At 35.2% G+C, this 13153-nt stretch overlaps 2 protein-coding genes across 2 annotated transcripts; one reads left to right on the plus strand and one right to left on the minus strand.

Moving 5' to 3' along the window:
* Nucleotides 1-1773: 1773 nt before the first annotated feature.
* On the minus strand, nt 1774-3755 carry LOC144425235 (uncharacterized). The gene has a single exon (XM_078114765.1). It carries the CDS (start codon nt 3632-3634, stop codon nt 2360-2362), a length of 1275 nt encoding a protein of 424 aa, XP_077970891.1. The 5' UTR covers nt 3635-3755; the 3' UTR covers nt 1774-2359.
* Nucleotides 3756-8112: 4357 nt separating this feature from the next.
* Nucleotides 8113-13153, plus strand: LOC120327600 (uncharacterized). The gene is made up of 9 exons (XM_039393931.2): nt 8113-8256; nt 8582-8698; nt 9153-9311; nt 10548-10664; nt 10937-11092; nt 11495-11620; nt 11866-12009; nt 12161-12391; nt 12617-13153. The coding sequence occupies exons 1-9, from the start codon at nt 8187-8189 to the stop codon at nt 12796-12798; spliced, it is 1302 nt and encodes a 433-aa protein (XP_039249865.2). The 5' UTR covers nt 8113-8186; the 3' UTR covers nt 12799-13153.

Below are 13153 nucleotides of genomic sequence, written 5' to 3' on the forward strand. Positions count from 1 at the left end.
GCAAGGTATTCTTATTTGCACCCCACTTCGTACCCGATAATGCACGTAACAAATTCACTCTTTTACCGCATCTTTTTTCTATGTATTCAATATGTTGTCTGTATGTCAATCTTGAATCAAATATGACTCCCAGGTATTTGCAGTCCTTCTCAAATTTGAGACTAGATCCTTCTATTTTCAATATTGTATGCGGTAGTTTTCTTCGTCTCGTGAAAAGAATGGCTTTTGATTTTGTTTTCGAGAGGCGAAACCCCCAATCATTGTACCAGTAATTAATATTGTCTAGATTAGTTTGGACCTTTGTAAAAAAATGATCAATATTTAACTCAACTTCCCAAATACTGCAGTCGTCCGCAAAGAGCGCTATGTTTGAAGAAACGCACTGGGGCGAATCGTTTGTCATAACATTAAAAAGAAGTGGTGATAAAACGCTACCTTGAGGAATTCCGTTAGCGAGCTTGAATATATCGGACATTGTGTTGCCGATACGGACTTGAAAGGTACGGATCGACAAAAACGATTTAATCCACATAAAAGATCGTCCACGTATCCCAATATTATACAGTTTGTATAAGAGGCCACAACGCCAGACCATGTCGTAAGCCTTTTCTAAATCGAGAAACACTGCTAGAACAGATCTTTTATTTGCCAAAGCTTTATAGATATCATCATGTATTCGAAGGATATTATCGGTTGTTTAGCGATGATTTCTAAATCCAGATTGTTTCGTCGTTATCAAATTAAACTTTTCAAGATACCATTTGAGGCGGTTTGCAATTAGTCGTTCCATTACCTTACATAAGTTGGACGTCAACGAAATGGGTCTGTATGATGATATAAGATTATTTGGTTTGTTAGATTTTAATATGGGAACTACGATGGAGTGGCGCCAATGAGCTGGTAATTGTCCTTTTATCCAAATAAGATTAAAAAGTTGTAGGAGTATTATTTTGCATTTATGGGGCAAGTGTCTGAGCATAGGATAACATATTTCATCATATCCGGGAGATGTATTCTTTCTCGGTCGCAAAACGTTGTCTAGTTCCCATTCCGAAAAAGGAACATCTAGGATGCCGTCCGTATCTTTTACTTCAACTTGACAAGTTTTTTCAAACTGTAATTTTCTGATTAAAAAGTTCGTGGAATAGTTATCGGATGAGCTGACTGATGTAAAATAACGTCCAAACGCTTTGACTTTTTCAGAATCATCAACTAGAGTACGATTATTGTCAACTATTGCTGGTATTTTAAATTGATTGTTACCTATATTAGACATTGCACGAACTGTTCTCCATAGTTGTGTAACGTTTGAGTTTTTGCTGAGAGAACTACAATAGTTTTGCCAACAGGTCTTTTTTGCCTCTAGTATTCCGCGTCGTGCATTTGCTCTGCAACGTTTAAAATTAATTATATCAATAGGTGACATGGATCGTTTCATCCTGTTGTAAGCGCTTCGTTTCAGTCTTATAAGTTTGGAGCATTCATCATTCCACCAAGGGGTTGCTGGTTTTTTTATATGGTTTAGTTTTGGGGATAGACAGCCTAGCTACCGTAACAAGCGAATTTGTGAAATTGTCGCAAAATTCTTCAACGTCTTCAGATTTCAATACATCTGATATATGAGTATCTGAAAGTCGATTAAATTTATCCCAGTTCGCTCGTTTGAATGCCCAATTTGGTTTGAATTGGTCTGACATTGACATCTTAATATCAACAGATGTTGTAATTATGTAATGGTCGCTCCCGATTAGTTCGTCTGATACACGAGTGACGCATCTGTGTGCAATATTAGCACTGGCGAGAGAGAGGTCTAAAAGCGAACTGTGATTACTAGCATTGAGATGGATATTCAATCTAGTTGGACAAGTATTCAGAACGACATAGGAATGTAGGTCAATCAACTTAGAAAGTATACGCCCAGATGTGTTGCAGTATGAACTGCCCCAGAGTGTGTGGTGTGAGTTGAAATCTCCCAATATGAGTGTGTTTGAGTGTAGTTGTACGAATACTGACATGAATTCATGTTCATCAAGGTGTGTATCCGGTGGAATATATATATTAACAATCTTGATACCTTTGACAACAATGCCTTGAATCTCTATTTCTCGATAGGTGGTTAACGGCATGGGGGTGTATGGTAACGAGTTATCCACGAACATGCATAGCCCTCCACCAAAAGTGTTCCGATCTTGTCTAATTAACGTATAACCATATAAAACAGGCGTGTATTTGCTAGATAAAAAGGTCTCTTGGAGCAAAATGACATTTGGCTTTGAAGACAAGGTATCTATATAATGTTTGAATTCGTGTATTTTTCTGTATATGCCTCTGCAGTTCCATTGCATTAGTGAGAGTACCATTATTTCAGATTAACTAAGGAAACAAGTTTCTGTTTATCTAAAATCATCCCAATATTTTTATGCGTCGTTTTTATTATTTCTGACATCATGTCCAATTCTGATTCTTTAGAAATCGATTTTAAAATGATTTTGATGATATCTGCTATGAAAGCACAAAATGATAATGAATTTATTTTGGGTATTTGAATGTACTCATCAGTATGACGTCCACTCATGCCGCCATATTGTGGACTTCGCTGGAAAGGCAGTTGATTTTTCATTGACCGCGTTATTCTATGTTGACAACATGTAGTTTGTGACAGATCAACTGACTGTACTGGCTGAGACATAGTATGACGGAATATTTCTAGATTAGAAGGACATTCGGTACCCGGCAGAACGGGAAAATTTTCTTCTGAAAAAATTGGTGCAGCTGCAATGTTGTTTTTTCTGACAATTGATCTTGCCTCCCAATAAGTGACGCTTTGTTGAGCACGAATTTTTTGTATATGTGCCTCTTCTTTGTACCTAGGACATCCGCCATATGCCGCACTATGATTTCCTTCACAATGTAAACATACTCGATCTGCTTTTTCACATTCATTGGTAAGGTGACGTCCTCCGCACCTCGCGCAACGCGTTGATCCCCGACAATTTTTGGAAATATGTCCAAAAGACTGGCAGTTAAAACATCTTAATGGTGGCGGATTGTATACTCGTACTGCAAATCTCAAGTACCCCACATGTACGACTGAAGGCAATCGGGTAGTATCGAAAAATAACAGAACGGATAAACTTGGAGTTGTTTCAGTATTATTTAATGAAGTATTGTTTGTCTTTCGTACCTTAAATCTCTGCGACTTTATGACGTGTTGATCGCTTAGAAAGTTTAATAGCTCGGAGTCAGATATGTCAATCGGCACTCCACTGAATACACCTTTCGACTGAACGTTTGTTTGTTTATATTCTTCCGCTTTAATAGGAATTTTCGCGTCACCCAATTGTTTACAATTTATCAGTTTCGTCATTTGGGATTTGCCACAACAATCTATCAATAGTTCTCCACTAGCCAAAACTTTCACGACTTTGTATTCGCCGATTTGTTCACGTAACCCTTTATTAACTGCATTAGGATTGTATGTCCTTATTGGACGGTCAACACCTGATATCACAACGCGGAATTGTTGACTTTCCGCTTCTGTCGTTTTAGTTAATGCAACATTTCTCAATTTGATTGAAGGCCCAATTTCATCCTTACCCCGACGTTTATTTGTTTGTTCTTCGATTCCATACATATCCAACTTTACCAGCCGCAGCCGATAAAATGGGTTTAAATATTAAGTTTCCCAATAAGAAATAGGAATGAATACAACTCACAATTTTCCTTGTAGTATATGGGTAGTATCGTTATGAAGTAATTCCCGACTCCGTCAGACGTCCTCACGCGAGCGCCGTCAAAACAAAACTGTGACCGAATACTTTAAATCCACTTAAAAAAATTGCTCAACATTAAATACTCCCCACCAACCTGGGTATCATTATATATGTCATATACATTATATCTAAACAATGAAAAAAACTTTATGTCCCAAAACAATGTTAAGGCCCGATTCTGCCGGACTAATTCTGAGTCAAAGAACAACAACATATTTTGTCAAATAACATCCGACAACGTCTCCTGGAGGACAGCGACTCAAGCATTATCTCTTGATCCGGCACAACGTAATTCGTTAACCCATGAAGCATCTAGAGTCGAAGAACTGCGACCCTCGACTTTGGCCACTTCCGGAACCACTTTCGAAAATAAAGATATAATAACTGTACTATAATAGGGCGAAATATGCATTCTATGAATATAATTACCTCAATAGTTAAAATTGCTCAGCTCCGAATTGCTGTACGCATCACGTCTGCTAAGTACCGTTACGCCGTGTCGGAAAAACGACTACGGACTGCCTGTTGTAGAATGGAATTCCGTGAAATTTTGACATAATTTAGATAAAATAAACAACTATTATCTGGTATTTGATTTTTTTCATTAGCGCATAAATTTCCCAACATTTGGAGCTTTTAAAAATTACGCTCAAGTTATACGTAGTGCAAATTAATGATATTGTCTATGGACACCAATAAAATATATGTGGACGTGTGTATTTCTTTTCTAACTTGATACTTACCACTTTTTATGAAGTTTGTACAATCAGAACATCGTTAATTATTACCCACAATGAACTACTGTAGTAGTATATATTTACGGTCAAACTAACATGCACAACTCCAGCGTTTGTTTGCGACGATCTTTCGGTGGTGTCAAGGCGGTTGCCAGAATAAAATCCTGAAATAGTCTCAATATTCCATAGATGTGACGCAAATCGAAAGATTAGTAATTGATATGTGTTCTTTTTTCATATTCATTACAGTTCTTATCAAAAGACTGATACAATCCTTATGGAAAAAATTGGTCTGTCGGGCGGTACTAAAATTCCGATATCTCCGTCCTTTCTTGACCGTTTTTTAAAAACTTGATATTGTTTTCTCATTTCACTCAGATCTATCCACTGGCGAAGTTTTTATTCGAATCGAATGAATTTTTTTGTAACATACGTATATCCGAATTTAAGCAGTACAAAAGTTAGTGTGACTTGTGAAATTGGAGCAGGACGCGAGGGATTACAGTACTATTAGCCCAACATTCACATTCGACGTTCATTTTAGCGACGTTCGCAGAAAACGTTGCGTGCCGGTAGAGAATTTTAGCCTATTTTGTCACATATATTTCTAGACTAATTTTTCATGACTACTATTTAAACTACAACTCCTGAGGAGGCAAATGATGATTGGCCGATTTAATTCATACTTGAATTTCCCAAACACAACCAAAAACTAACGAATAGTATTCAAAATTGCATAAACGAAGTATTGTTTATATTCCAACCACAACTGAAAATCTGTCAGGATGACAAAAGTGTATGAGCGGATGCGAAACGGACTATTATTACGTCACTTTTTTTGCATCTTGCTGATTGACCAATGTTACGAATTAAACAAGGAAGACGATGCTCGGGAAAATTTCCCTTGGAAAAAATTTCGCCCATTTTGCGTGTTATCGCGGGCCGGATAAAATGACGCCGCGATCGTAGTTTGGTGATCCCGGCTGTAGGCCGTGTAGGGTTAAGCGATAGCCGCATTATCTCCTATTGCTTTCATCGAGACGCTCGGGTTGTCTCAAATGTATTTCGTCAGTTCGTGGTTGCTACAACGTCTGTCAAAGCTGATGTTAACGAACAATGCAAGAACTAGAACTTTCAAATGTCTCAATAAAACCTTGCATTTGGCAGATTTTTTTAATTCGTTGTGTACGTGGAAAAACTATTTTTTTTTGCGTGGCCCAGTCAGATGTCTGATATTGGTTATATAACTTATTTATTCCCCGCCGACAAAAAATGTTGCACATAACGCGTTCTACATGCGCCTCAATTTTCCTACTTAACTGAGGCAATTACACGGAAGTTTATGTCACCCAGGCGTCACAAGGATACTGTATTTTGTCAAATCGAAATATGTGCCTTTCTCGACTGATGACGTGAAAATAACTTGTAAATTATGCCGCGTGTGTGCGGAATTTTATTCACCACCGTATGGCACATTAATCAAAACCACACAGCCATTTGAAAGACTGAGTAAGGACTTCAAAGGACCTCTGTCATCGCGAACAAATGATGTATACATGCTAACCATCGTCGATAAATATTCTAGATTTCTATGCATCAATCTTTCTCAGGCTTCAGTAATAGGCTGCATTGAAAAGTTATTTGTTCTATGCAGACTACCTAGTTTTATGCACTCCAAAAGAGGAAAATTTTATATGTATGCTGAACTGAAAGATTTTTTGCTGAAAGACGGTGTAGACACCAGTCAATCGTCGCTTCATCCAATCTGAAATTCCCAAATTGAACGCTTTGATGGAATCATATGGAAGCCGTACTTTTATGCATACGTATATACAATCTGCCTATCACACTTTGGAAGTCTGTTCTACCAAAAGCTCTTTAATCGCTATGATCTCTGCATTGTACAGCCGTCAATGCAACCCCATGAACTATTTTCAACTTTCAACACGTCTCACCCATAAGTCAGTCGTTCATTGCCTTCTAGGTTGTGTAATCAAAACATGCTTTTTTGTTGAAATTTATTCGTTCACACAAAAAATGGGTACTCATGTAGTAGGTGAACCAAGATGGCGGACACCGGAACGTAGTATGTGTACCAGGTTAGGGTTAGGCAATGATTTTAGGTACAAATACTACCGGAGTCACTTGGCTATTCGCCGAATTCGTGATATGACTAAAATACGGAGAAATGGAATACAATTATGCCCTAACCAGGTACACATTCTACGTTCCGGTGACCACCATCTTGGTTCACATACTACGGGAGCGCCCAAAATGACGATTTAGTTGAGGAAATCGAACTGAATAATGTGTATTCTCATGTCAAGACTCGCAAAGACCTTCAGGTCATGATGGAGAGTGTCAAGATTATTCTCCTAAATTTAATATTGACGAAGACAACGAAACGAGCACTTATGCGTCACGAACATTGGCGTTCTACCAAAACGCTGTGGCTTTTAATTAAATATAGACAAAGAAAATGTTATGAGAATTAAGTTTATTTATTCCTGTTGCAATATGCTACACTTCAGGCTCCGTTTATATTTCGTCATTATTACACTATTGTTCTTTGTGGCGTAATCAATGCGCCTTTGCGATATCACTGATAAATATTGCTGGCAAAATTTATTGTAAGACTGTAGTGTAGATACTAACCTGTCGAAAAAGCGATAGAAGTGTAAGTCGAAGCAAACATCTTTTTTTACTGTTTAAAATTTTTATTCATTCAGCGTGTGCAGGCGCTAAAACCATTTTGCTGTAGTTTGACGGCGATGCGAAGGGTATTTAAACAAAAATACAAAAGAAAAATCTACCTCCAGGATCGAACTAAGCTTCATTAATTTCGTTGCTCCATCTCATTATTCCAATATATTATTCACAATTTAAATATATCATGCCATAATTTTGAATAATAAATGACATTGTACTCAAAGGCACAACAATTGATACAAAAAAGACTTTGTTTGCCACTTAGTTATCCCATGAGTTATAGATAAAGGCGTTTTGTTGTAGATGTCAATGAAGCTAATGTAAAACGAGAAAACAACTTAAAAAACTGGTCAATTTACTGTCTTGACCAGAAGGCAAGTTTGTCTCGTTCAAAAGTTGCACGTAAAGTAAAACGATGTAAGTGTGAGTCGAATTTAATAAAATTTTCAATAATTATTTCAATAAAAAAATAAACAAAAAGATTCGAAACAGAACATCGTTTAATTAAAAACAGGCTTTTTTTGTTTTTAAATAGTAAATAATCTACCTGCCCGATCGAGATAAGTTTTATTACTTTTGTTGCTCTAATGTCATCATCCCAATTCCCAATTTATCATTCTCAAACAAAAATATATCATTTGATAATCTCATATATTAAATGATATTGTACTCTATCTATGGTACAACAATTGATACAAAAATGATTTTGTTTGCCAATTAGGTACCCCATGAGTTATTGATAAGGGAATTTCGTTGTAGATGACAATGAAACAAATGTAAGACGAGGAAACAACTTAAAAACTGGTCATAATACGGGTAGGGTAATTTACTGTCTTGACCAGAGGGCAAATTGTTACTGTCTTGACCAGAGGGTAAATTGTTCTAGATTAAAAGTTCAATTTCACGTTAAAATAATTCACATTTGTCGATATATCGGTGCAGATTTGATCCTTGCAAATATTTCACCATGTATAAGTATTCCTATATATTAGTCCTTTGCTTGTTAGCTGGTAGTGGGGAAGGAAAGACTGGTTCAGGTTAGTGATTCATCGTTTCAAAGTAGCTTATTGTTATTTTGTATTGTTTTTTTTAATCTTGCTTTCTTCCAAATAAATTAAATTTTATTACTATTTGTAAATAAGGATCAGTTTAAAATGAGATATTCTCTGCCAATTTCAAAAGCCCATCAAACATTTAGCCTGCAACTGCGGACCAATAGGCCCATTTCCATATTGGAGATTTTTACCCTGGTTCTACTTGTTGATTTCTTACGACTTTCTGAACTCAGTCTATTTAAATAAAGCTATGAAAATATCTCTGCATATCAATATCGAATAATTTTATCTTATTCTACATCTATAGGAGACATATGTTCCGCTACAGATGAGTGTACGGAAGAAAACGAAATTTGCTACGATAATGATGGCAATGGAAACTGTTATTGTCCTTATGGATTTAAGGGGGACGAATGCAAGGAACGTAAGGCTTATATGATCGTTTTATATCCAATTGTGGTCACTGGTAGTATCAATTTTTAAATTACATATGGCAATTGCAGTATGACAAAATATGTAGAATTCGCAGTCAAATATTTAGACACCGCAATAATGAGAATATCCAATATTGATCAAAAACCATCCAATTTGGTGAATAAAAAAAATTTCTCTTCCGAACCTAGTAACATATTTATATTTTATCACTGTTCAGCATTGGTTTTGATTGTTCCACAGTGTTTGCTGTTTTGGTATAAATTTAAAATAAAAGAGGAAGATACATAACTTTTACAGTTTTTCAAATTATCCCTTTCTATATATACAACACTAACAACACTATGTGTTGCAACTTCTCAAACATGAAATAACAATCTTTTTATACTGTGAAATAATCATTTATGCGTGAAAGTAAACGTTTGAATTATTTTTATTATATACAGCGGATACAAGCCTTATCAACGACAAGTGTGAGCTACCAGCCGAACCAGAAGGTAATTGCCCGGAAAATCTCCCAACCCCAGAATGTTCAAATGAAGATTGCGAAGATCACGAGATTTGTTGTTCAACTGGATGTGGAACACAATGTATAATTAAACCGGGTTAGTGATGTCTTGTATCATGAACAATAATAGTAACTTGTCTAGCAACTCAAACTTCGTCCCTATTAAATTTCTTGATTTTTATTTTTGGGGAGTAATTTCAGAATCTTTTATCAAGGTTGATTAATACAAAAATAACGATCAATTGCAAAGAATGTTTAAATACGTAGCGATGGAACTTGGATCGTAGAATATTAGATTTATAATTAAACATTCTGCTTTGATCAAATATATAGATAGCTCACATAATAAATCTTCTAAAACCTTGCAATCGAAATAGTAAAATATTGACCTATGTTTGAACTAAACAACTAAGCGATTAGAGATAACATGTTGACGTATTAATACATAAAATCAGCATTAGATAAAGAATCGCTGAAGCGTCGCAGATTTGCATTGGCATCAATTTTTGAGCTTATTTCTACATACTATTTCCAATAATTTTTGAAAATGTTGAATTGTCTACAATTTAATTAGTAAAAGTTGCGTACTTCATTAAGAAAAATGATGTATAAAATTATGGGATTTCGCGGTAGACATTTATCGATTTTTACAATGTGATTTTCCAAACCGTTAGTTGAGAAATCGAAAAATAACGTCCGTACATACAAAATTAAAATGTCGAAAAAGTTGATAGTCAGTAGTCGACAATTGCCTCAGGCGGAATGAACGCAAAAGTAAATTTTTAATGATATCCAAGAATTTGGTTTGAAAAATTTATTATGTTTCTAAAAGTGCAATAAAAAATAAAAGGGGCGTTACCAAATAGTTTTCGTCAGTATTATTAAAATCAGAAAAAAATTAATATTGCCTCAAGCATGCACTAAATGACGACCGCGGATGAACAAAATTACCGGTACAGGTTGACACGAAAATAATTTAATTATGAAATATGTTGTGAGATGTAAATAAATATATGCCAGTGTTGCCGTTCTCATTAATATATGATCTAACTTCGCAAACAAATATATAATATCGTTTAAAAAAGGGCCGCAATCACGAAGGTCCAGTCGTGTTGTAACTTGTATTTTTAAAAGACCACTACGTATATGTAACTATTCATTTATACCATTTTCATGGCAATAATTGTTTGCAAGAACAGTTCATTGAGAAAAACTAATATACCAATGTACCCAATATATTTGATATTTTGATTGATTTAAAAAATGTATCAAAAAATGAATGTCAGTACATTGCCACATTTATACGCTCAATATTCAAATTCTCAAATTTCAGAACTTAAGTGTACAACAACAGATGATTGTAAAGCGAATCAGGTATGTTTTCAAATTGATGTGGAAGAATATATGTGCACGTGCTCGTTAGGATTTGGAGGCGAGGATTGCATGGAACGTGAGTATTGGAACTATTGAAAAATTAAAAATTTTACCTTTCAAAAATCACATATTCAATGTTTTATATCTCCAGAAGTCGATATCGTTTTGTGCTATACATGGCTGCGAACGAAACCCTGTTACCTATTATGGTTGGATTATTTTTACACACACACACACACACATATATATATATTATTGTTGTTATATCATTATATTAAATTAATATGATTTTTTTCTGAAGGGGCCAATTTCAGCTAATTTTTTTCCATCACAAATTGTTTCACATAGGCAAAGATATAGATGAACGATGTCCATTACCAAATGATATCATTGATGTTTGTGAAAGTCCTAACACTGAAGAATGCACAGAACCGGGCGATTGTCCATCAAAACACATATGCTGTGTAGCACCGGACGCCTGTTCGACCACTTGCTTACCGTTAGGTGAGATTTTATAAATACTAGAACAGGGCAATATTGCTTAAAATGGGTATACGACACAACGTGAAACTATGAATCATTTTTTTAATTTCAGGTAAATTAAAGATTGTTGTTCTCTATAGAAGGATATTACTTTTAGCTATTTGAAAAATTTCCGTATGCTCTATGGAAATTATTTTTCCTGTTGAAGTTGTGTGTGATGAAGACTTTCGTGTTTCCCTATATTTGATGCATTGCTCTATTGTTAATTGAAAAAACCAAACATCAATTCAAAACATTAATAAGGCATGATAATCTAAAGTAAAATAAAATATTCAGATTATATACTCACTAAATACTTGTAAAGTTGTGTTTTATTATATAAAAGTTGTTTTCAGAATTATTTTTTAATTCTATCATAACCAGGATGTGAAAATGCCGTAGAACTGAAAACATGTACGGACCAGAATAAACTATGCATAAATGACGACTCTAACGATGGTTTCAGTTGCTTATGCCCACAAGGATATGTCGGTACCATGTGTGAAACAGGTGAGTACTTTGTCTGTCAAGAAAAATGTGTTTTGAAGAAACATTACTGTTTCAGTTAAAAAACTTGAATTTGGAAACAAAAGAGTTTGAAATAGTGTTTTGTTATATGAGACGGCTCAATCCTTAGTTTCGAGAAGTATATAATCAAATCATAAAAAAAATATGGAATAAAGAGGGAAACCAAATCAAGCTCCTGACCAAGTGTTTTGATAATTGTAATCGATTTTTTTTATTAAAAAATCTAGCATTGCTCGATGAACAATGCGAGTTTCCGGAAGTTACTGGCGATACATGCCTTGAATTAAATCCAACATGTGCAGAAAATAAAGATTGCGAAGGAGATAATATCTGCTGTTCAACAGGATGCGGAACTCAATGCGTACCCCCAGGTGAAAATGTTGTGTTGGTGCAACAAAACTAAACGATATTCTGTGGTATTTAATCTTTTTTTAAAACGTCAAAAATAGTTTATTTTTTATATTTTTGTGCCTAATTTGAATTCTTAATTTTCTAAAATATGTTATTAAATATTTTTCACAGATTCACCTCCCCGCAAGACATTAGATCCTATGTTACTTGCCATTCTGGCCATGTCAAACGGTGGGCGTCAAACTCCTGTTGTTTCTCCACCATATGCACCTTATTGCCCACCGAACCTATGCAGTCAACTAGTTTGTCCCAAAAATGTGGGCGCAAGATGTCAACCGATCCCAGGGCAATGTGATGTGCATTTTTATGACCAATACACCAATCAGATGATTACGCAGTATTGTAAGTAAACTTGAAAATTATTTATACCAGTTGTCATGAAAACTCAGAGTACAAATAATATTCATCGATGTTATGCCAATGATTGAATATCTTGTCTCCGATTGACATTTGAATGACTTCGACCGTGAGTCATTTATAGCGCTTCCACATTATTGCACCTTATTATACTGTAGTTTTTATTGTTATGAGAAGAACCGAAAATGCAACAGTCTTTATTTTTTGTAGGTCGGTGCGACGGAGGTGTGCAAGAATACAGTTCTTGTTTTGCCAACATTTGTTCTGACATCTATGGCAGGCCATTGGTGTGTCGCGGAAATCCCAACGCAAGATGTCGCGTAACAAGATGTGGATCCTGCATGGCATATTGGATCGATGAACGTACAGGACAACGCGTTCAGTGTAACTAAGTCTTAAAATCCACAGGGATCTCAAGTATCCTTCAACAATATAATGATTTTCTTGAATTTTTGTAACACATTAGGTTTTCAATATGAACAAGTAAAAACCAAATACTTTTACATATTCACACATCTGTTGCATCTATCTGTGATATAACCTTCAAATTTCTCATCTCATACGTGATGCAGATAACAACGCAGATTCTGAGAATACATGATGTTATTTATTAATTTCCTCTTCTTGTAATATCGTTCATCTTGCTTGTATTTAAGGCGAATAAAATGATTCGAGATTCATATGTACGTATAACAAAGCCGTTCATTAAGATTTGAAATATTGAATACAATTGAACATGTAATTCTA

This window comes from Styela clava, chromosome 7, assembly GCF_964204865.1.
Source record: "Styela clava chromosome 7, kaStyClav1.hap1.2, whole genome shotgun sequence".
In the NCBI taxonomy this organism is placed as follows: Eukaryota; Metazoa; Chordata; class Ascidiacea; order Stolidobranchia; family Styelidae; genus Styela; species Styela clava.